This window comes from Monodelphis domestica, chromosome 2, assembly GCF_027887165.1.
Source record: "Monodelphis domestica isolate mMonDom1 chromosome 2, mMonDom1.pri, whole genome shotgun sequence".
Taxonomy (NCBI): Eukaryota; Metazoa; Chordata; class Mammalia; order Didelphimorphia; family Didelphidae; genus Monodelphis; species Monodelphis domestica.
This window is the reverse complement of record NC_077228.1, coordinates 440,757,125-440,783,161: the sequence shown is the minus strand read 5'-3', so window position 1 is coordinate 440,783,161 and position 26,037 is coordinate 440,757,125. Positions and strand designations below refer to the sequence as shown.

The following is a 26,037-nucleotide window of genomic DNA, read 5'->3' as shown; positions in this document are numbered from 1 at the left end:
AGCAAGGTGGGACAGCAAGATGGGGAGCAGTTCCTGGGAGGACAGCATGAAAGGAAAGGCTGTTCCTCCATGAGGACTGCATGGATGGAATACTCTTTACAACAGATGCTATGTCATGGTGTAGACATGACTTTAGAGTGCTAATCCCTCAGGCATTTGGTGAGGTGGGGTGGTCATCTGACTGGGGTCTGCCTGGAGGCATAAAGATTCATCTCTTTGTCCATCTTAAATCTAGAGGACAAAAGAGGGTAAACATCCCAGGACCCTAGGGGGTTCCTTGGGTGTTTCTAGGTTCAGAGTCTGGAGGAGGATGCAAGGGCAAGGGAATTTCCCTGATAATAGTTCACCTGGGTTTCTGGGGGTACTGTGCCCATGTTACTACCAGGTTCTAAGAGACAATAAGCCTTGAAATTTGCCACCTGCCTATTGGTCCAGAGCCATCAAATTCTGGGAGGGGAGGAAAGAATGCCAGTTTGATCTCTGTTTAGAGAGCAGGTAGAACCCTTTCCCTTCCTCCCACCCCAACCTTAAGTTAGATCTTAATCATTCAAAACACAAATATACAGTCTGTAGATTTTAATAATTCTCTAGTTTCTCTTCTACCCAATATCTGCCATTTCAAGGCTATAGAGCAGATCCTGTAAAGGGAAGGCAAGGTCAAAGAGAAAGATCAAATCAAAACAATAATCTAAACATTTTTCCTGTGCTGGGGGAATTGTTGGTGAGTGGAAGAGATTGACACTGGTGGCAAAAGCAAGAATGTGAATCCATGAGTTCAGTTGCTCGTTCGTGAGTTCATGAAGTCTCCCCAAAACTCTTCCCCAGGCTCATCACCCAGAAGGAAAGGCAGAACAGCTGTATATCAAGGGTTGGGCTGGGACACAGTTGTTGGAACTTTTGTGGTGGTGGAGGTCATGTATTTAGTAGCATCTGACATTCTTCAGATGCTAAATATTAAGAAGACATGGTGGTAGAAACTTGCCCTGGGGGTGTGCAAAGAAATCAGATTCCCATTGACTGAGTCAGTGTGGAAAACGAGTGTGAATCACATGAAGGTGAAATTTAATAAGAAAAAATGTAACAAGGAACATGAATTAAACAAAATTTAATGTACAAGATGAGGAAAACATGGCTAGATTGTGGTTTATCTGAAAAAGATCTTGGGGGGGTTTGAAAGTATTTAAGTAGATTACAGGATTGATAAACACCAGGGCAGGTAGGTAGCTCATTGGATAGAGAGCCAGGCTAGAGATGGATTCAAATCTGGGCTCAGACACTTCCTAAATGTATTGCCCTGGGCAAGTCACTTAATCCCAATTGCCTAATCTTTACTACTCTTCTGTCTTGGAAGCAGTATTTAGAATTGATTCTAAGAGGGAAGGGAAGGGTAAAAGAAAATGATATACACCAACAGTGATACTGCAGCTTGAAAAAGCCAATTCAATCATGTGTATTTTGCTCTGGTCAGCCCATATATAGACTATCATATTCCCTTGGGACCATGAATTTTAAGGACATTGACAGGCTCATTCAGAAGACGGTAACCAGCATGGTAAAAGCCTACAGGATCATGTCATATAAGGATCAGTTGAAAGAACTAAGGATGTTTAGTCTGAGGAAGAAAAGGCAAAGGAGACTTGAGTGTCCAAAGGACTGTCCCTTATTCTACTTGGCTTCAGAGAGTATAATTATGGTCCATAAGGAGCAGCAAGCCTGATTGAGGATTGATATTTGAAAAAAAAATTCCCAGCAATGCCACAGTGGAAATGGGTAGCTTTGGGTGGGTGGCATGGCTCCCTTCTTCCCTGATGATCTTTGAGCAAAGCTGGATGAACCTTGCAGGGTATGTATATTACGAGGAGGTTCTTCAGGTAGAGGTTGGACTAGATGACTTTGGAGATTTCTTCCAACTGTGAGATTCTGTGATTCTGTGATTCTGTAAGGGAGGAGAGAAAAAACCACCTCATGAATCAGAATCAGCCTTGAGGGATTAAAGGTGTGCCCTCATTTATGGAAACTTGCAGTGCTTTTGTCCTGGAGCAAGAAAATGGAGGAGGGGCCAGGGATTGGAGCTTTGATTATGTGGGCCTCAGCCTTACCCTGAAGGAGGCAGGTAAAATGAGGATTCAAGGAAGGAGGTTGTAATACCCATCTCCATATTGAGCCTTGAGAGACAATGTACAAATCCTTGATTCTAATGGTTTCCTAGGAGGTAATAACTTGTTTGGACAAGTAATAGTAAGAGAGCCCAATTTCTATAGAGCTAAATTGGCATATTTATTGGCCCCTTCTAGTTTCTTTATGGGAAAAATATATTTAAAGGGGTGCAGAACAGATTTAGAGCTTAGGGTGTGGGTGGAAGGAATAGTGTAAATGTGAAAACTGGTGTGTATAACACAAAGCTCTCATTCTCACTCCTGAACTATTTTTTTTTCCCTTTAGTACAGGCCAGCATTTTTCATACCTGTGGAAACTCCCTCCAGGGATACAGATAAGTTATCTGTTTACAATATATAGTCTTTAGGAGTTTCCTGGGTACCCTGAGGGTTTAAGTGATTTTATTCAAAGCCATACAACTAATCTGTGTCAGAGATGAGATTCAAACCCAGGTCTTCCTGACTCTTAAGGTTTTATTCATGAACTGTGGCTTTTGACTTCTCACCAGGTTCTCCCCTCCAAAATTTAAACAATTGCGATTTGGGTGTCTTTTCAATTTTACAATAGGAATAAAGGATCAAAGGTGTGTTGGAAACTGGCCATCTTCTATGAAATAAGAAGCATCCCCATTCTTCCCTCTCTGCTTCGAAAACCATTCCCTGATGCTTTAAGTTCATGGATCTACTCCTTCGCCCACACCTCTGAGCTTGAGCCTTTTTTATTCTGCAAGGCATGAAACAACTTGCTCAGTGACATGTGGAAGAGAAACACTTGGGGTGCAGTGCTGTGAGCTAGAACATGAGAGAAAAGGGGCTGTATTGAGCTTCCTGAGTAGATCCATTGCTATAGGAGTTCTATCACTGGAGCTGTCTTTGGTGGGTCAACCTGGAAGAAGCCCGTGTCCACTTACACCACCAATCCAAATAGATTCTTCCATGTGACCTATCTAACTGATTTGAATTGTGCAAGTTTCACTTCTTTGCATGGAAAACATTCCTTTGCCTTTACCCTTTATGAGTTATGAGCAATGTATTTGCTCACTTTGATGACTCTTCAGTCACTGGACTTTGTGAGTTTAGTCAGTATTTAATTGACTGGGGGGGGGGACAGAAAATACCAAGGACACCTTTATAAGCCCCAGGCTTAATGAATTCTATTCCCTTTGAAGTGGTAGTGGCAGTGCTCATTATTTGAGATTAGAAACCAGAGGCTCTTATCTTTGTCCTTTTTTACATTTTGATGACCACTGGCTAATCTAACTAAACACAATTGATTCTGAAATGACTTGGGTGCCAGAAACTTGGGTGCCAGTCATTTGCCACCTGGTAAGATATCGATTTCATTTTTGGTTGATATTAAGATGCATCACGCTCAAACCTTCATTAGAAACTTACTGGTATGTGAGCTTGGGCAAGTCACTTGACTCTGCCTTAGTTTCCCTGTCTGTAAATCCAAATCCCTAGGAATGATAATCTTTTCACACTCCCAAACTATCATTAACAATTATGGAACTAATCCTGAAGTAACTACCTTTTGAGTTCAATATACTGTACTTGGTGAAGTTTTCTAAGGATTATTAGCTCTAATTAGCATTTCACTAATGTGTGGAGTGAGAAATTAGTGTGTTATTCTCAATATCTCCAAAAAGCTAGTAAAAACTGGTTCTCCCCACCCCCGAAAGTGTTTTGAATTGAGTCTTTTGAGTTTGTTTGGGAATTTGCCTGAGGCAGGAGTCCTAGGCTAGACTGTTCTTAGACCCTGAAGTACCCACTATCAAATCTTAAGTACCAATCTTGAGTACCCTTTTGTCTTAGAAATCACTGCTATTGTATCTTGAAGCTTCTCCCAGGAGGTCAAGCTCAATGGCTGGACAGATCCTCCTATCAGCCCCTCCCAGATAATCTAGTCCCCAAACTTTTCTCTTGGCATCTTGTCTCCAACTTCCAGATCATCCATTTAAAATGTTAAAATGCTTGATGGTTTGCCCCCACCCAAGCTATTCTCCAATTTCTTGAAGATGTTAATTAGCTCAAATGGGTGCATTATAAAGCTATTCAATATTCTGTCTCCAACCATTGTTAAGATATTAAAACCCCTTCGTGGAGGCTTAATTGTATCAGGATTCTCCTATAAATAAGGGATTTTTCTGCCAACTTTTCCATATTTCTCTTGAGTCTATAGCTTGAGATATTGCCCCACCCCCCATTTCTCTCTCATTATATTTTAAGTGATGGATTTTCCTGGTCAAGTTTTTTGAATAGTGGTTAAAGAGGGTGTTTCTAGGTCTCCTCAATTTCCTCTCCACACAACGAATTACTTAAAAGTTATAGTTCTCAGGTACATTTGAGTGTGAACTTCAGATTATAATAGCTGAGTAGAAAAAGTGAGGTATAGATGTTACCTCAAAGGCAGAGGAGTGGGTCAAATGCACCTTGACTTCAAAGCCTTCTCATGCCTGGGATTCCAGGCTGTGGATGTCAGGATTTTCAGGGTAGGGTGGGGTGATCAAACCCAACCAATATTGACTAACTTCAACTGAAATTTGGAAGGAGGTTCAGGAAATTGAGTAAGGTGCCAAAAGGAAGTCTTCGATAGGAAACGTGGGCACTACTGTGGTAGATCCTTTACTCTCCCACGGTTTCTTAATCAAATAATTTTTTAAAATATCCTGGCCGAATGATGTCCTCTTCATTATCTGTCATATCACACTTAGAGCATAAACTCCTGAGGATCTGGCTTAGGTGTCTCTTTTTGTTTATCTTATAATGAGTTTGCTTTTTTAAAGAAAAATGACTAAGAAGACATTTAAATATTTAAACAAAACCTTGGCAAGGATTTTTCTTTTTAAATCACAAAATAAACTGGCTCTGTAAAATCTTACTCTGATGTCTGTTTGCCAATTTTTGGCATTTCTTGCCTACAAAATTCAAAGCAGAGTCCTAGTCATAAGATATCCATGAAGGCAGATTGATTGAGATCCAACCTTTTTCCAGTAAAGTCTTCATCCCCCCTGACTCCTGAAGAGTTAGTTTTAGGAGAGATTTCTCCTACAATATTGAATCTAGGGATCACCTTGGCTTTGAGCTGATACCATTGGAATGATTGTTGTGTTGTACTATCTTCAAAGTTCCAAGAAGCCAGAGGAATCAAAACTTCTCCCAGAAACACTCTCCGAGTGAGTGTTCCCAAGTGCCACACGGAGACCTGAAGCAGCCGGGTCTGCAGCTGGGAATACTCCACACGATACTGCAACACAAAGTAATATGGAGGAATGACTTCCACCTGTCCCTTTGCAGCCAGGAAGACACACATAATATCACAGACCTCTCAATGCAAAAACTAGTGCTGAGAATAGAGAGAAGCACAAGGAATTGTTGGAGTTTCAGGTGTGCTGTCAGAATATAGAGAGAAGCTGCCTGGGACCTGCCTTTACAATGACCCTCTAAAGTACAAACATTCTCCTTGCTTCCCAGGTGTCAAATTTCCATTCCAAATCTGTACAGTCAAGCTCTCAATTTGGAAGAAGCAGAGGTTTACTGTTCTAAATCGGCATCCTCTGCTTAAAACAGGACTATTTGTTCTGGCACTGTCTCCTTGACTCTACCAGGGTGAGGTTCTTTCCTGGCAAGATGTAGGAATCCAATTCCATCCAACAAGCATTTATTAAGAACCTGCTGGGGGGGGGAGGGGCAGCTAGATGGCTCAGTGGATTGAGCCTAGGGATGGGAGATCCTGGGTTCAAATTTGGTTTTAGATACTTCCTAGCTTTGTGATCCTGGGTAAGTCACTTAATCTCCCATTGCTTAGCACTCACTGATCTTCTGCCTTGGAACAAACACTCAGTATTGATTTTAAGACAGAAGGTAAGAGTTGTTTTGTTTTGTTTTTAAACTTCATAGGTGTAAGACTGTGCTAAGAGCTAGGGATATATTTTATATATATATTTGAGATGTATGTGTATATGTATACATATATATCTCTCAAAAACAAAAAACAATTCTTGTCCTCAAGGAACTTAATATTCTAGAGGAATCAAACATTCTAAGCCAATAGCTTTGAAAGATGCAGTAGGAGCTTATTACTTAATCATTACAGTAATGTCACATGTTTGTGACCCTATTTGGGGTTTTCTTGGCAAAGACACTAGAGTAATTTGCCATTTCCTTCTCTAGCTCATTTGATGGATAAAGAAATGGAGGCAAATAGGGTTAAATGACTTGCCCAGGGTCACACAGCTGGTAGTTCTGAGGCCATATTTGAACTTAGGAAGATGAATCTTTCTGTTTCCGAGCCCAGAGATCCATCTACTGTGCCTCTTAGCTGCTTTCAGACTAGAAATGGACAAATTTCCCTAATAAGAAAAAAAAGTAAAAAAAGATACATTTTTCAAACCATAGACCAGGGGGTTTAATTTCCACTTAAGTATGAATGAATGAAAAAGTATTCCTAAGCATTTATTATGCAGCAAACACTGTACTCAGCTCTGGTGTTATAAATGCAAAAAGAAAGATAGCCTGCCCTTAGGGAGTTTATCTCTATAGGAAAATGATGGCCAGGGAAGTTTTTTAAGGTTAAGAAATCACAAAAGTAAAAACAATGAAATGATAGAAAAATTAATTAACACAACAGGAATAAGGCAGAATTATTACATTTACCTAAAAGAAGGGATGCAGTATGTAAAGTAAACCTTTAGGTGGAAAGGAAGCTCCTTGAGGGCAGGGACTATTTCATTTTTGTTTTCATATACCCCATGATGAGGCAATCAGTGCCAGTGAGGCAGAGAGATAGTTCCATATTCATAAAGATCTGGGATTGAAATCAGGGAGACCTGAAAATCTCACCTCTCACATTTACTATCTGGGTAACCCTTTGGCAAGTCACTTTACATCTGTCTGCCTCAGTTCTCTCATCTGTAAAGTGGGGATAATAAAAGCACCTACCTCCTGGGGTTGCTGTGAAGATAAAATGAGATAATCTTTATAAATCACTCAGTACAATGTCTGGCACATAACAAGCATTTAATAAATACTTGTTTCCTTTCTTCCTTTTTTAATTCCTTCTTTTTTTCCCTAATGACTAGTATAGTGCCTACTACATAGTATACGCTTAAAAAATGCTTGTTGATGGATTGGTTGCAAATCAAGAAACTGGAGCACAGAGACTTAAGTGGCTTCACGTTTGGCATATAGTTGGTAAGTGGTAATGTTGGCATATAAAGTCATTTTCTGGCACTAAATAATGAGCTTTGAAAAAAGCTAGAAATTCTAGGAGGGGAGGATAAGGATAAGGAGGGAGTGTATAAGACATGGTGGACAACCAGGACAAAGGAAGATGTGAAATGGAGCCTTAAGTGTGAGGAATGGCAAAAAAAGTACACTTTGGCTGGACCAAAAAGTTCATGGAAGGGAGTAATGTATAATAAGGATAGAAAATCTAATTATTCTTCCAGCTGTCAGTCCTTCAAATATCTGAAGTTTGGTATTTCCTTGGATATTTCCTTTGCTAAATATTTTCTTTTCTAGCCTCAATCTCCCATTCCTTTAACTGAGTCTTAGCAGACATCTCTGATTGAAGAACACAGGAAGTAGAATCAGAGAACAGAACTCCTTCCTCACAGGAAGGGGAGTGTCCTAAGGATGCCAAAAGACTCACCACTTGGCTGAATAGCACATGCTTCCCAATATGGCGCCAGCCCAGCTGACTTCATTACCTAATCAACTCCTTGTTTATAGATAAATAAGGAGCAGATCTCCACCCTGCCTGTAACAAAAGCCAGCCCAGTGATATATCTTTAACCCTGTGGGACCTAACCAGTTTCATAGCCTGAGGGAGAGATGGTTTTGTAGTTTTAAAATCAGACTCTTCTGGGAGGCCAAAGCAGGAACTATTTCTCAAAAAAATAAATCCCAATTCTATATTCATTTTCCATACACTGTTCTTCCCAAAGTGGTGAATACAGAACTGAACTCCAGATGTGGCTTATTGGAGAAGTGAACAATAGGACTAGAACCTTGTTCTGTGCTTCTCTTAACAAAAACTAAAATCACATTAGTTTTTAGGTTTTTATGTTATCTTGTTCACTCATTGAATTTGTGGTCCTCTAAAAAACTCAATCTATATCACAGAAATTATTGTCTAGCCACACATATCCCTTATCTATCTTGTACTTAGGAGGTTAATTTTGTTAACCCGTGTATTGATTTATTATGTTTTATCTTATAACATTCCAGTATGTCAGGAACTTTTGGGATCTTTCTTCTTATATTATTATTAGCTTATTATTATATTAGCTAATTAATTAATTAATTTCTTGACCTTGGGTATCTGGCCAGGTGGAAACATACCTAATTGTCCTATAATCTAGCCCACATCCTTCCACTGAGATTATTGAAACCTGGGGGTGTAATGACCTTCACAATCTAGAAATTTTCTATAGATGACACACATTCACAGAGCCTCAGTTTCCCCATCTGTAAAATAAAGTCAATAATCCTTACCCTTCCTACTCCATAGGATTGTGAGGAAGATGCTGTGTGAAGCTAAAAGTACCAAGTCTATGAGCTGCTATTCTTACTAACATGTTTCTCCATTCACACAGTGTGCTGCTTGAGAAAAACTCTGATATTCATCAAGATTCAGTAAGTCAAAGGAATTTTTTTTTTAACTTGCCCCTTGCCCAGTTCAGAGATGGATGTTGGGGTCCCGTCAAGATCTCTTTTTCACCCTTTTTTTTTAGAAATCATTAGCTAAACATTATTCCCAGGTTCAGTGGACACTGAACTTTTCCTGAACAAAGGCTGAACTTTATTTTTACCTCAACTTGCAACTTATTGACAGAGGTTGAAAGATGTCTATAGGATAGTTGTACATTTGGGTTGTTTGTTTTTTAATTTAACTGAATCATGGACTTGGAAAAATCCATTAATTTGACTTTGACCTTGTAGATATGGGGCCCAGAGCAGCAAAGAGGCCAGATCTTTTGAATGCAAGTTGACCCTGCTAGTACCTTCAGAGTCTCATGAAAGAGAGGATCCACAGTGTTCTTTTTGACGCTGGTCTTCCGCTTGGCCTGAGAGCCTTTATCCGGCAGCAGATAGGTTTTTATATAACTGGGGAACCAGAGAAGGGGAGAAGAAAGAAAAAAAGTCAGTATTCTTCTCTATGAGTGGACCAAAAAAGTTAAGTAACAAATGGTGAACCTTCTACCCCCTTCTTTCACCCCTTGCCCTTTGCTTCTTTTCTATTTTTTAAAAAATTCTTTTTAGTCTCTTACCTTTCATTTTAGAATCACTACTGTGTATTGGTTCCAAGGCAGAAGAGCAGTAAGGAGCAGGCAATGGGGGTTAAGTGACTTGCCCAGGGTCACACAGCTGGGAAGTATCTGAGGACAGATTTGAACCTAGAACCTCCCATTTTCCAATTTTTTAAGTGAATTTTGAGCTAAGGGAATATAATTGGTGACCTTGGAGTCTTCATGTTGTTATCCCGTATAAGCTGTTTTGTACCTTAAAGCCCATTTGGTGTCAAACTTATTTTAAATAAACTTTTTGAAATGCTTTCTAAGTAACACACGTGTCCAGAAACACTTTATGTCCTGCTTTCCACAGGGAAGGCACTTAGTGCAGCCTGTCTGTTCTCCTAATCTAACCCCCTTATCTTGTGATTTTTTAAGTGTTTTTTGATGTTCTTTTTTTCTCCACCTTCCAGTCACTTCCCAATGACTCCCTTAGTGTTGACCTCTAAGAGACTCTTTCTGTATGACAATGAAATAAAATTACTCATAGACTATGTCTGACAATGTATGCCTCATTTTGCACCAACAGTGTATCATGTCTCTGACAAGAGGTGGAAGCATATCATGTAATTTGTACAATAACTTTAAGCTTGGTTAGTCTTGTACTCATTCAAGACACTAGACAAGCCAAGAGCCCTTCAATTTTTATTATATTTTATATATATTATATTTTTATATAATTTAATTATAATCTATTATGATTATTATACATATAATTAATATAATTTCACTTTGAAATAACAAATTTGTATCTTATCTCTGTTTTCTTATGGATAAAAAAATGCACTGTGTTAAAAATCAATCCTAGCATTTATAGAGTGCTTCAAGGTTTGCAAACCTGTTGACCCATTTGATTCTCACTGTCTGATAAAGTGGGTACTATTGTTATCCTCATTTTACTGATAAGGAAACTGAGGCATAGTTAAGTGACTTGTCTATGGTCACACAGCTAATGTCAGGATCTAGATGTGAATTCTGGTCTCTCCTAAGTCCCAAAGTATCCCTTTCTCCATTATGTGATGCTATTTAATACTGGAAAGATATTCTGATAACACCAGATAAAAGAAAGCAATTTCCCTAATAAATCCTAAAGGAGTATGAAAAGAATGAATCCACAAGGGACTGTGATCCCCTTCTTCATCCTTCCCACCCCCACCCACCCAAAGGACCAAATGAGGGAAAACTGCAGCCTAAGAGATTTGAGCAGATAAAGAACTTGCTGACCACATGTATACTGAGGAATGTTGTGGATCTCCTCTGGGGGTTTTAGAAGTCAATAAATTCTCATCTGATGGGGGAGGGACTAAGCCTGGAGAACAAGAGTGAGGGAGGAGAGCCAGTTGGAGGTCCAGACCCACATATACACTCTTACCCTCAGGCTGCAGCTCCTCTCTGGTTCCCCCAGGTCTATCTTTGCTCAAGGAGAGATGAATGGGTGAGCATAATTCAGAGCTCTGTCTTGCCAGGGCAATAAGGCTGAGGCACTGGGGGGGACTGGCATTAGGAGCCACAGTTACCATTCCAAAGGAAGTAAAACCAGAAAGGCACCCTGGAATTGTTTGGGGAATTCACACCCCAAATAGCACCCCTCGGCTCACATGCACTGATTCACACCCCACCAAAATATGTCCTTTTCTCTATTGGCACACACACCAAATTTTACTTAGAATCACTCTCCCTGATTCCACCCACACTTTATCCTCTTTCCAATCTCTGACCACAATCCCTCTATCATAAATACTCAGAGACAGCCTCCAATCAGAAGAGTCCATCAATTACAGGCGCATGGAGGATGCCCTCTGTCCCTCGTGGCCTGGGGCATTGGGCAGGTGAGATAAATGAGTTGCTATTATGTACAGCTGTAAATCCTTCTTGGGGACCAGTTACTTGTCTTTCAAATTGGTGTCCCCAAGGTTTAAATGTGGGGCTAGAAGACTGAGGCTTCAATTCTTACCCTGTAGCCACTAAAAAGGGAAAAGGCCACTGCTGTTTTTGAAAATCTCTAAGAGCTTGATAAGAGTTAATAAAACAGACAGTGGAAGGTATTAAAAGATACTAAACAGGAGTTCTCAAAGTATGGCCTGGGGACATCTAGGGTACCAAAGGGTCCATAAGATGAAAACTATTTTCATCACAGAAGAAAAACATCTGATTTACCACTTATTTATATGGGTACATGATTTGGGGTTTTGGTTTTAAGAGATTACTCTCTTACAAAAATGAATAATATGGAAACAGGTATCAGGTGATAACACATGTATAACCCAGTGCAAATCCTTGTCAGCTTTTGGGAGGGGGGAGGGAAGAGGGGAGAGAGAAAATGAATCATATAACCATGAAAAAATATTTAACATTTAAAAAAGAATTTTAAAATAAAACTTTTCATAATAACACTGACATTTGATTTTGAATATGATGAATATCAATAGATATAACTCATATGGACAAGTGCTGTTGGCATGAGTGGCTCAATAATTTTTAAGAATATCGAGGGGTCCTGAGAGTCCTCATTTGAGAGCCACTGACATAATGTAAAGGAAAGAGGTCAGGGAGGAGAGAGAGTATTTTTCTTTATTGTCAAATGAAAAAAACAATAACAACTTACGGATTGCACTTTTTCTTCTTTTCTTCTCCAAAGGCTAGGTTCTTACAGGCTTTGATACAGATTTCTAAAGTAGAAGCCTTGAAGTCATACTGAAGGGCAAATTCTATTTCTCCAGTTACATTAGCATTGTCAAAATCGCCCACTTCTGTACAGGTGCTGCTAATGCTTGCCAGACTTCCCTAGAAAGAGAAAAACAGATAATAGAAAATCAATCTGCTCCGCTCTTGTCAGCTTTCTGTAATTCCTGATTTCAAGATATCAAATACATCAAAATGAACAAAACTGAGAGACCCTGATGTTTTTACATGTCACAATGTTACCATTTTATCCATATTTGCTTAAAAATGACCTAGTGCTACCCCAGGGTCTGGACCTCAGATACACCTGAAATTGGAAAGGCACGGACGGAGTCAATGACATCAACGACTTCCAAAGAACCAGGGTCTAACTGGGACTTGGACACTCTGGGGACCTACCTCTTCACTCCACCTCAGTGCTCCACAGTAAGTTTTTACTTAGGTCTCATCATGATAGTTAATAGCAAATATTTTAAGGATTACAAAGGATTATTACATATATTATCTCACTTGAACCTCATCAAACTTTATGAAGAAGATAATAGGTATTATTCCCATTTACAGGTGAGGAATTGAGTTCCAGAGAAGTTAAATAACTTGCTATGGATCATATCCATAGGGTATTGGGGAACTAGGTAGCACAGTAGATAGAATACAGACCTGGAGTTGGGAAGACATGAGTTCAAGTCTGATGTTACTACCTATGTGACTCTGGGCAAGTGGCTTAAATTCTGTTTGCCTCAGTTTACTCTTCTATAAATTAACTGGAGAAAGAAATGTCAAACCACTTCATTCTTTTTGCCAAAAAAGCCCCAAATGGGGTCATGACTGAACAACTATGACAAAAAAAAATGGGTCAATGGGTCATCCAGGTAATAAGTATTTGACACAAGATTCAAACTCAAATTCTCCTGATTCTAATTCCAATATTCTTTCTATCCTCTACACTATCTGGAAATAGGGACTTATGCTTTTTTGTATTCTTTTCTTTGTATTCCCAATACTTAGTTCCTGGAACATAGTAGGCAATTAAAAAATATTGTTCAATTGACTATGCCATCATTTATAACTATGCAACTGCTAGAACTCTGGATTCTGAAATTATCCTCTCATATTATTCATCACTAATTTCATCTCTCTTAAACATATTCAACTTTTTCTAAATCTTTGCTCCTTATTTTATGGCTAGTCTTGCCCTGCCAAGTCTCAACCCTGAGTTATTATTCTTGTCTTCATTCCTCCTCACTTCTTGCCAAAAAAAAGTTAAAGAAAATCATGAATTCTGTGCTGGCTGGATCCCCTATAAATTTGTTATGTAATCTAAACTGAGCCCTCACTGCAGCAAGGTTATCCTTTTTCACCTCTAATTGATTTACTTTCCTACTCACTACAGTGGCTTTTCCAAATCTTTTTATCCCTCTTCAAATCTTCCATAATTCCTGTCCCTCTATTCTCTTAGCTAAGAACCTGGCTAAAAGTAAAAAATAAGGCCATTTTCAAAATGTTTCTTCTTTTCATCTCTTCTTCATTTCATCTTACCCAAATACCTTTTACCTTTATCTCTTCCTTCCCTCATCTCACATCAATTGATTGCTCTTATCCTAGCAAAGGAAAACCCTCTATATTGTACAAGGGATCCTGTTCCATCTCTTCCACAACAAAAAGAACTTTTCCTACATGTATACATGGGTATATAATTTAAACATAAAGGATGATATCATAAGCAAATTAGGGGAACATGGAATATTTTACCTGTCAGATTTATGGATAAGGGAAGAATTTATGAGCAAACAAAACAGAGTATTATGGAATGTAAAATTGATTACATCAATTAAAATTACATTTTAGTACTTTATTTTTTCCTCAATTATTTCAGAAAACAATATTTTAACCTTCATTTTTAAAAAGTTTGGGTCAAATTCTTGCCCTCCTTCCCTCTGTTCTTTCTTTCCCTTTCCTTGAGATAGCAAACATATGTGTAATAGTGCAAAACATTTTTTTCTATATTAGTCCTTTGGAGAAAGAGAACACAAACAAGTGAAGAAAGAGTAAGAGTGTGTTTCAATCTGCATTCAGTCTCTATCAGCTCTTTGTCTGGAGGCAGATGGCATTTTTCATCACAAGTCCTTGAGGAATTTCTTGGATCACTGTATTGCTGGAAATAGCTACACCATTCATAAATGTTCATCACAGATTTTCTGTCAGAACATACAATGTTCTCCTGTTTCTGCTCACTTTGCATCAATTCATGTAGTTCTTTCCGGACTTTTCTTAAATCATTCTTCTCATCATTTTTATAAGACAGTAGTATTCCATTATAGTCATATCCCACAACTTGTTCAAACATTCCCCAGCTGAAAAAAGAGCTGCTATAAATTTTTTGGCACAAACAGGTCCTTTCCCCTTTTAAAAAATCTGTTTGGAATATAGGCCTATCCTCAATCTCCCTGAAACTTTTCTTTCCTCTTTCTCTCTTTACTACCTCCTCTTAAGCCTACAATTAAAACAGCTGTATGATCAGAGAAGTGGAAAACATTTTTTTCTTTTCTCCTTAAATTGAATTGATCATAGCTGGTATTTTAACCTTAAGCTGCAGGGCCCTGAGGTCTTAGCTGGGGAAACTGTTTCCAAATCTCCCTTCCCTTAGGGAACAAACCACCCTCACTGACAATACTAGCTGGCTAGATTACTCTTTACTAGCTGTGAGGAAAACCTGCAGAAAGTTTTGGCCTTGTCCTATTCCTGGAGGTCTACTTTCCTTTTTTTTCCCCAAGCTCCCACATGTCTCTAGTTTTTAAAATTAAGTGAGAAGTAAAAAACCTGGTAAAGCCAGCTAGAAAAGGTGGAGGCTTTGCTCAAAGAGGGAAACCCTGAAGGGGACAGAGAGAAGGCTTGTGACCCTCCCAAATTAAACAAAAACTCAGCCTTAGCCTCAGGCAAAAGGCTTTGTTTTCTGTCCCCTTTGGCCTAGAAGAGTTGATTGGATTAAAAGATACTACACCCATATCTTTTGTTTTCACACTTTGACTTTACCTCCTAGCCAGTAGCGACATCTACTGACTAAAACCAGAATTATAAATAATTTTTTAAAATATATGAAAATGGGGGGCAGCTGGGTAGCTCAGTGGATTGAGAACCAGGCCTAGAGACGGGAGGTCCTAGGTTCAAATGCGGCCTCAGCCACTTCCTAGCTGTGTGACCCTGGGCAAGTCACTTGACCCCCATTGCCTAGCCCTTACCACTCTTCTGCCTTGGAGCCAATACACAGTATTGACTCCAAGATGGAAGGTAAGGGTTTTAATAAAAAAAAAATATATATATATATATTTATAATATGTTTATAAATATAATATATATATATAAATGAATACTATGTTCTACGAAATTTTCATGGTGTTTGGAAAAATAGGGACATTAAAGATTTCAGAATGCCTCTCATTCCTTATGTTCTTAGGTCATTTTATTTTTATATTCCTAAATATTGTGACAAGAAATGCTACCTTGTGAAAATTTGAAGCTAAAATGCAGGCAAACATACAAAACCAATTAGATAAATACTTCTCACAGGGTAAAATGGCAAATACTGACCCCACCCAAAACATGTCTCACTTTTACAAGTTTGTTTCTGAACCTCTAAATGAAGAAAATCCTTCCCCAGAAATGGAGATGGAAGACACCTCTCATATAGCTCAACTGCTGGACTGCTTCTCTCGTGGTCTGCAACTCTTGGCTGAACTTACTTCCCAAGACCCTTCTGAAATCCCAGCTTCTCCTGAAATCCCAGTTTCTATTGTTCCTTCTCCTACCCCCAAACCAATTCCAGCCCCTAGGAAATCTCCTCCTTCTAAAGAAACTATTTCTAGTCTAACTGACAACCATGTACCAAATTCAACTAGAGGCCTTTTCCCTGATGAGAAGTACCTGAAATAGGACGCAATGGGAATATGGTGACTTTACTGCCCAAGACATAAATGAATTCATATGAAATGTTCCCACATATGAACAAGATCCCTTTATGGTAATGAAAAAGATGGTAGACATAGTTTTTCAGTAAAATCCATCTTACAAAGACGTTGGAAACTTACTCAAGGCTTTCTTAATGGAACGTGAGAAAAATAAAATAATTTCTCATATCAATAAAGTCTAGGGGCGCAATGCAGCACACTGGCCATCTCAAGATCCCGAATGGGACTATAACAACTCTGAAGATTATTTACAACTATATCATTGTAGGGAGGCCATACTTATTGCTATGAGAGTGCTATGAAAGCACAAATAAATGGACAGAATTTGAAAAACTTAAGCAAAATGATGATGAGACACCCTCCAGATTCATGGATAGACTAATTGAGTTTGGGGGGTCGATACCTAGATTTTGAACTTTCTAAAGAAAATTACACAAGACAAATTAGAAGACACTTTGTCAATAACTCTTGCAAAGTGATCAGGGATTATTTTAGAACTTACTGCCCAACATGGCTTGAAATGGATCTTGATAATTTGAGGGAAAATGCTGTATATGTTTCAAAAGGAAACAAAGAAAAAGAGAGACTAATGATTTCATGGATTTCACTCAACCAATGGCACTTGCCCCTCTCCAAGAATCTAACTATCGATCCATTACCTGCCAATTCTGTGAGAAGAAGGGCCACAAAATAATGGAGTGTAGAAATTTATTAAGGCTAATCAGAAATAATATGCAGTTTAATAACAACTATAGAAATAATAATTATAACTATAATAGTGATAATAGAAACTACAACTTTAGGAATGACAATTCTAGAAATAGAAATTGGGAAAATGATAACTCAGACCAAATGACCCAACAACAATATAACTTAACTGGAGCTCATCCAAGAAATAGTAAGGGTGCTACTGCCCCTCCACGTGGGGCAGAAGGTGGTGTCCCTTAGATTCTATTGTTTTTGTATATATTAACCCTTTTCAGTTTTGTCTCTCCTCCACATAGTAGCAAAGAAGGAAGATAGAAGAAGAAATGGATTTTTGAATACAGTACCTCTGTGATTATGAAATATACACATTTTTAACATTTTTGTTTTTCTTCCCTATTGATGGATATGCACTATTTTGTTGCACTTTATTTGTGCCATACAGTATTTGATTTTTTTTCTCTAATTTTTTGCATTTGAAGCACATGTCACCAGTATTGAGACTGATTGACTGTATCCTATCACATGCATTGGAGATAATAATCCATAGACAAGTAGATACTGTCTTTTGGGAACACATTGAATTCTTGAATTTTATTTTATTATTGCTTTTCTTTTATTTTGATTAGAATATTTGTTTTTTTCCCCTTTTCTCATTTCTTGTACTTAAGGTACATAGGATCAATATTATTTTTTTATTCTGCAGCAATATAAGTTTAATATATACACACACACTCACTCACACACACACACACACACACACACATAGTAAAAGAGAGAATCTGCAGGGCAAGACAAGCATGCAACACAAAGCAAAAGAACATTATCTGTCAATCAAAAAGTAATATTCCATTTGAAATGTTCTCAGGAAAAGGCAATTGGAAGCTAACCCCACAGCTGAAGAACTTCTCTCTTGGCTTTGGAGAGGGGAGGGAAGAAGAAGGTTTTGTGTGGCTGAGGGTGGTGACTGAACCTCAATAGCTAATCATGTCTCTGGACTTGAATTAACCAAGCTGAGATTATCTGGCTGTTTGAAGAAGAAGAAAGAAAAAAACAATATTTTTCCTCTTATCTCTCTCTGACTACTCTGATAGTGACTGATTGCCAATACTCCCAATACCTTCCTAACTCCTTGTATAAATTAGGGAATACCCCATCCCTCTTAACTCATCTTCTATCCTGTCCTATCTTCCCCAATAAACTTCCTTATTTGAGAAAGAGAGAAAGAGTATTTTTTCCAAACCTCATAGTCCACTCTGGGAAGGAGGGGGGAGGGGCAAAGCTAAAGGCTTCAGACGTGGAAGGTGAAGGGAGGTATTGAAGGAGGAGGAGGGTAGGAAAAATATTAATCAAGTAGTCATCTAAGAATTGATAGACACCCTCAGGTTTCCCCTAGTATCTCTCTAGTCACTCCAGAGTATCCATTTATTACAATTGACACACCAGTATCTATTCTAATACAATATATACTTGCAATAATATTAATGCATACCCAAAAAGCTTGAGACCGTGGGAATCTACCATTTATTGATAAATGTTATGGGACTGTGATTAATGTTTGTGTCTGATTCTCGGAAATGGGATCAAAAAAGCAGCCCAGACTTCATCTATACAGTGCCATAGAAGCACAAACTTAACCTGAATAGTGCCAAAAAGAATACACAGGTCAAAAGAAAGAAACCAATCCAGGTAGGACTGATGAACTTCTAAGCCAATACAAAAGGACTTGAATCTAGTGTGAGACTCGAGGTTGCGATGCTTGACATATATTAAGATGTAGGATTTCCTTGTATCCACACTCTTTGTGAAATACTCACAGACAGGTACTGAAGTTTGGCTATCATCCTGGCTCCCACTATCCCTGAGAATGAAAAAAAATCAGACCAGGGAATGACATTTCACTATCACACACACAAAAAATCTAGTCCTTTTTCTCTCTTATAGAATGGCAACTTCCGGTAGACTTGGGTGCAGATGGGTAAGTGAAATATTACTGCATTCTGTCCTATAAAGTTGTGGGATAGAAATTACTTTAATTGGACCCTAATACAAGGCTCATTAGAAATTTAATTGGACGCTAATACAAGAGACTATTATGATTTTATTCTTGTTTACTCAAAATTTTATGTACATAGATTTTGATATTTGGATTCTGATTTTGAATTTTTTCTTTCTCCCCAAAGTTTAACTTTCTTCCATTTTTTTCTTTATGTTTTTGAGGGTTTTTTTTTCTTTTGATAGTTGACTCATACACCCCCATAACTCAACCTTGCATCCTGAGCTGAACTGGGTGTTTCTCAACACCTACTTCAAGGGGAGATTGTATTTTCAAAAAATCCAAGATTTAAAATTTTTGTTTGAGAAAGATCTTCAAGGAAGCTTGCTAACTCCTAAAATCCAGAGAATGAACAGTTTGCAGAAAGATGCCTGAAAAACCTACACTACATCAAGAAGATCCAGAATGAACATTGGGTATGGTTGATTGAACTGAAGATTGATTGAACATTTAATTTAAATGTATATTCTTATGGTTTTTGTCAATGCACCCAGCAAAACATTGGTTTTGCTGTCTCTTTCTCTTCTATTTCCCTCTTCTAACTATTGTAGTTTCCTTTTAGAAGGTGAAATTTTGTATGTGCCTATAGATAGAAGATTTAGAGGTACAAGATGATTATGTTTAGTGAGCAATTGGGGAGACTAGTCTCCCAATCATCCTCAGGGGAGATTGTGAATTTTAGATTTACTCCACCCTGCTTAGTTTTTAGAATTCTAGAAACCAGGAATGTATACACCCTCACTTAAGGATTAACTGTATAGGAGGATGGTCTGTGACCTGTGTGTGCTAGTAAGTGACAAATCAGAAACAACTGACTGACCCCCTGGGCTGTCCTAAGTCAAGTTTAAGCCACCATTGGTACATGCAAGACACAGGAAGTGATGTAAAGAACTGCCTTTATATTTTGCGTCACTTCTTGTGAGAGGGGCTTTTGGCGTCCTTTGTGGCTTTGGTGGATTTTGGTGGTGGAGTTGACTGGGTGGAGCTCTGAAGTGTGGGTCTAGGTGAGACTGCTTCCTGAACAGCCACATGATGAATGATAAGGCTGACTCTCCTTTCCCTTGACCTTTCTGAAGGCACCAGCCTCCAAGGAGGCTCACCATCTTGGAGGAGGCCTTGTGGCTGGAAGCTGAGCTAGATTTAATCTTCTGGGAAGGTCCCTTGGCTGAGGTCTCTGAATTCCCCCTGGCTTAGGCCAGGCTGGGGCAGATCTTCTACTCTTTTCCTTCTTTCTCCCTCATTCTTAATTTCTTCCTTCTATTGTAAATAAACCATCATAAAATTCTATTCTGACTTGAGTATTTCATTGGGATTTAGTCTCAACCCTAAATTTTACCCATAATGGTAGCGATATTGTGGGATCAAAGGCCCTTTATAGCCCATTAGATATAGTTCCAAACTGCTCTCCAGAATGTTTGTATCAATTCACAACTCTACCAGCAGTGCATTGATGTTTCAATTTGCCACATTCCTGCCAGCATTTATTATTTTCCTCTTCTGTTACATTAGCCAATCTGCTAGGTGTGAGATTTTATTATTTGGGAATCATCTCTGGTGACCAATTATTTAGATTTTAAATCAAAACACTAAAATTATCTTACAATACATAATTACATCAAATTTAAAAAGGGTTTGTACAAATAAAACCAATGCAGCCAAGATTAGAAGAAAAGCAAAAAACTGGGAGAAAACAATTGTCCAGCAAGTTTCTATGAGAAAGATCTCATTTCTTAAATATATAGTGAACTGTGTAAAATTTATGAGTCAGGGCAGTGAGGTGGTACAGTGGATGGAGGAGTGCCAGGCCGGGAGTCAGAAGGACCTAGATTCAAATCTGGCCTCAGATACTTTTCAGTTATGTGATCCTGGGCAAGTCACTTAAACCAGTTTGCCTAGCCCTTGCCCTTCTTTCTTAGAGTTGTCCCTACAACAGAAAATAAGAGTTAAAAAAAAAAAGGAATATGATTCATTCTTTGATAGTTGGATATGAACTGATAGTCAAAGGATGTGAACAAGCAGTTTTTAGAAGAAGAAATCAAAGCTATCTATATTCATTTGAAAAAATGCTCTAAATTACTATTGATTAGAGGAATGCACATTAAAATAATTAATATGACAAAAAAGAAAAATTACATATTGGAGGGGGTGTGGAAAAACATGGACACTATTGCACTGTTGGTAGAGAACTGTTGCACTGTTGGTAGAACTGATCTAACTATTCCAGCAATTTGGAACTCTGTCCAAAGGGCTATAAAATTGCATACCCTTTGATTTAGCAATACAACATACTAGGTCTGTATCCCAAAGAGATTAAAAAAGAAAAGAAAAGAAAAAGACCTCTATGTACAAAAAATTTAGAGTAGCTCTTTTTGTGGTAACAAAGAATTGAAAAGCAAGAAGATATCCATCAATTGAGGAATAGTTAAACAAGTTGTGGTATATGATAGTAATAGAATATTATTGTCAACCTTTTAATCAAGAGTCACATTTGTTCATTCTAAATTAGTAAAAGAGAAAACCATTTTTCTATAAAGAAGATATTTATTTTCCAGAAAGAGAGAAAATTCAAAGGAAACATTTGTGCTGGTTTAGACAGACCCAAGCCCTAGAGAAAGTAGAAGTTACAGTTCTTGTTATGGTGTTTCGAGAAAGAAGGGAGAGAATCGGTTAAGACTGGGCAATGTGGGAAATTTCTGCCTAGCATAGGAGAAGTTGTCAAACTTTTGGAAAGTCCTCAGGTTGAGATTCAGATAAGATAAAGAGAAAACACTCCTTCAGAGCATGTTGACCTTTTCTAGTGGTCAGAGAAACATTGCAAAGTTATTTTCAAGACATAATCTCACTGCCTTATCAGACTGATCCAGATATTCCAAAACAATTATAAACATCACAATAGCCATTGGAAACTTGTTAATCTTTGGCACTATTATGCTATTAGAACCCACAAGACAAACTTTCTGAAAAACCTGGAAAGATTTACAGGAACTGATGCAAAGTGAAATGAGTAGAACCAGGAGAATGCTGTACACAGTAATAAAAATATTGTATGATGACCAACTATGAATGATTTAGCTAGTGTCAGTAATACAATAATCCAAGATAATTTTAAGGGAATTTATGGGGGAAAATGCAGTCCATCTCCAGAGAAAGAACTGGTGGAGTTTGAATGCAGATTGAATTATATTTCATTTTAAATTTTTAAATTTTTTATTGTCATGCGAAACATACTTTCATATTGGTCATTGAAAGAACAAACTCATACATAACCAAACCCCCCTCCAAAAACTCATAAATACACTGTTGTGAAAGACAACTTCAACAGTTTTTTCTCTGGAGGTGGATAGCATTCTTTGTCATGTCTTTCAGTATTATCCCAGATCATTGTATTGCTGAGAGTAGCCAAGTTTTCACAGCTGATCATCATCTAAAACTGCTAATATTGTGTACAATATTCTCCCAGTTCTCCTTATTTTGTTCTGCATCAGTTCTTTTAGATCTTTCCAGCTTTTTCTGAAATCATCTTGCTTTATCATTTCTTATAGCATAATAGTATTCTATCACCAACATGTACCACAATTTGTTCAGCCACTCCTCAATTGATGAACATCCCCTCAATTTCCAATTCCTTACCACCACAAAAAGAGTTGTTATAAATATTTTTGTACAAGTAGGACCTGTTCCCTTTTAAATTTTCTCTTTGGGGTATAGACCCAATAATGTTATTACTGGATCAAAGGGTATGCACAATTTTAAAGTCCTTTGGGCAGAGTTCCAAATTGCCTTCCAGAATGGTTGGATCAATTCACAACTCCATCAACAATGCATTAGTGTCCAATTTTTGCCACAACCCCTCCAACATTTACCATGAAGCATACTTAAAAAAAAACACATTTTTTTTTTATTTTTACCTTCCATATTCTACTTATTCTAAGGCAGAAGAGTGGTAAGATATAGGCAATTGGGGTTGACTTGTCCACGATCATACATTTAGGAAGTATCTGAGGCCAAATTTGAACCCAGGACCTCCCATCTCCAGGTCTGGCTCTTTCTCCACTGAATCACCTAGCTGCCCTGAAATATATTTTTCAAACTTTCATTTTTTTCCTTTTTCTTTTTGTCTGTTTTCTTTTCCAAAATAACTCATATGAAAATATTTTCCATGATCACATATCTATGTTAAATTGTTTGCTTTCTCAAGGCTATTTATATAGAGACTCTCTTTAGATTTCTCTGGAGCACCCAGAATGTCTATTCCCTCTTCCACATTCGTAGATTTTCCCACTATTTGCAGATAGTTAAGCATGTCTCCCCATCTTATTTTCAGACAAAATTTCACAGATTCACAGAACATCAAAGTTGAAAAAGACCTCAAACATCATCTAGTCCAACTGTATATGAATAGGGATCCCATTCCAGCTAAGTAGGTAATGAGCATTTATTAAGTGCTTACTGTATGTCACCCATTCTATGCCTTGAAGTACTGAGGATATAAAAAAAGCAAAAAAGATAATCCCTACCTTCAAGGAGTTTACCTCTGAATAGAGGAAAATAATATGTAAAAGATGAGCTGCAAATAGAGGATGGGAGTTGAAGATAGTGATAAGAATTACTTGGGCAGGTGGCAAAATCCTTAGGATCCAGAAGCATAGGAATGGTTAATACTTTATTACGGTTTTGCCACCTTCTTGTCCTGACATCACACAATGCAAACTCATTAAAATATTGGTGTTAGGTATATGTTTTTATCATTACAATTTCCTTCTTTAGAGATAAGGAAACTAAGACTGAGACTTTGTCATTTGCTTAAAGTTACATGATTAGTAAATGTTAGAGCCTAGAAACCTAGAACATAGACCTAGAATCCAAGTCTTTCCAGGGCTCCAAACACTGAACCACATTGCCAGCTCATACTCCTACTAATGTGGCCGTGGGGAAGCAGAAAGTTGTTTATTAGTTCCCCATTGAGAGAAAGTGCTCACTTCTAGGTTTCATTTATGATGTGTGTTAGATTTAAAATAGTTTTGAGCGTTAAATAGTTGTAGATAAGAGAGTGGGAGCCATAAACTGTGATAATTAAAATGTTTGGCAGCAAGGGAAATATATAACAATTATGACCGCTGAAATATGTTTTCTACTGTGTCTTGGTTTTATATAAATATAAGATGGTCACCAGCGAATATATTCCTAATTTATGAATATGCCCAAGCCAACTGGGTTTTATAGAGAAATTTAATTTATAATACACTGATTAATCAATAGAAAAAGAGAGAAAGTAAGAAAGGAATAAGAATGAAGGGCCTCAAGCCAATTAGGCCTAGACCTCAGTCCTAAGAGATAAATCAGTCAGTTGGTTTCATCACTCACCCAAGATCTCTCTCAGTAAGGCTTCTCATGCCAACCTCAGGCTCCACCTTCAAGAGTGCCTCCTTTCAAGAAATGTTTCCAGATAATCCTCCTCCTGTCTCCTCCTGAGTTCTCCTTCCACAGCCTCCTTCAAGACCTCTCCAGGAGCTCTCCCTCCAGGACCTCTCTCCTCTCAGACCTTCTTCAGAGCATCCACCCTCAGTCCTCAGACCCCACTATCTTTAAGCAAAAAAACTAAGTTCCCTCCCCTCAGTTCTCACATCTACCAATCACTGTCGATGTCTCCCCTGTGCCAATGGTGGCTCTAGCTTAACCCAGGACCGCCCAGAGGTCTGTTTCCTTTGCACATGTCTGTTGAAGGTCATATTCTCAAATAATTAAATCTTGATCTTTGCTGCAGCCCTTCCTAAATCCTGTTACTCTGAGTAGGGTGGAGATTGTAGTTTCCAAGACCTGGTTCTGTCATTCCAAGTATCTCTATTGTATCAATTCTAAAATCAATCATGACTCAAAAAACTTCCTGTTCTATGCTTAAGCATAGGTCAAAGCCCTTTCCATTGTTTAGCAAAAGGTTTCTGTCCTAAAGTAGTCTTAAGTAGGGAGGAGAAGGATCCTCCCATGCCAAGGAGTTTCATATTCCAATAGAGTTCTTACTATCAGTAGGAAAATTTTTCAAGTATGAAAGTTCCCAATGGGGAAATTTCCAACATTCATAAGTCTAAGAAATTTTAAGGTTTACATGTGCCAGTCTATACATATGTCCATATCACAATTATATCCTTCATATACAGTTTGCATTGTTATGATATTCATGTAAAATGTGCCAACCATATTAGATCAAAACTTACACGTTTGGTGCCAGCAGAGAACACAGAGCTATGAGTAAAAGTAGGTGAAATATTTTCTTGCTGCAAGATGGGATTAATAAAGCTTTCATCATCTTCTTGGTTGCTGAGTTTAAGATGATCTGATAAATTGGCAGTCTGAAAAAGAAAAAAAAGTAACTGATCATAAGGTTTGCTTACCTGTTTGCTTTTGTTTGAATGGCTGGTGAACACAGGAAAACATGCACAAGCTGACATAATCTATGTATAACCCATTCATCAATATGCTAATAATGAATATCTTGGAAAGTAGCAAATGGGGGAGGAAGGAGCAGAAGTGGAATTATTGCAAGTATCTATAAATCACCCATCTAGATAGAGGAAATGAATGTTGAGTTTGTAATATTACCATAGAGATTAAATATACTCAACTACACAGGACTTTAACTTCCTAAGCACCTGATAAATCACATTAAAAACAAAGAATTTGATGAATTCTTGATTCATTGAAAATTTCATCTCTTAGAACAGGCAGTAGATAGAGTACTAAAGTTGCAGGTCAGGAAGACCTAGATTCAAATCCCACTTCTAGAATTTCCATTAGGTAGTTAGAGATGCAATACTGGAGTTCACAGGGGAAAGATTCAGATATGTGTATATATATATATGCAGAGAAAAGATCATTAACTCCATTGGAGCTGATCAGGTCACCAAGAGAGTACATAAAAAGAAGAGAGTCTAAGATAGAGCATTAGAGAACAGGGGGTGTGACATGGATGACAAGAGCACAAAGGAGACTGAAAGAGCAGCCAGATAGGTAAGAGAACAGAAAAGGAGCCCTGTCACAAAAACTCAGAGAAGAGAGCACATATAAGACAGGTCAGTCAGCACTATCAAGTATAGTTTCAAAATCAATGAAAATGTAAAGCTCTTTGAAATGTTAATACTATTATTATTGTTATTATCATTATCATATGGCAAAGAGGTCAA

At 38.0% G+C, this 26,037-nt stretch overlaps 1 protein-coding gene across 2 annotated transcripts in view; it reads right to left on the bottom strand.

The window, feature by feature from the left end:
• Positions 1–1,039: 1,039 nt before the first annotated feature.
• Positions 1,040–26,037, bottom strand: part of SYTL3 (synaptotagmin like 3) — a 105,820-nt gene continuing 80,822 nt past the window's right edge. For both annotated transcript variants that reach the window (XM_007484837.3, XM_007484833.3), the window contains 5 exons: positions 25,072–25,206; positions 12,057–12,235; positions 9,164–9,266; positions 5,230–5,403; positions 1,040–1,936 (listed from right to left, as the gene is read on the bottom strand). In XM_007484837.3, the coding sequence (XP_007484899.1) occupies positions 1,868–1,936; positions 5,230–5,403; positions 9,164–9,266; positions 12,057–12,235; positions 25,072–25,206 (660 nt within the window). In that variant the 3' untranslated portion in view covers positions 1,040–1,867. The remainder of the gene's footprint in view (positions 1,937–5,229; positions 5,404–9,163; positions 9,267–12,056; positions 12,236–25,071; positions 25,207–26,037) is intronic.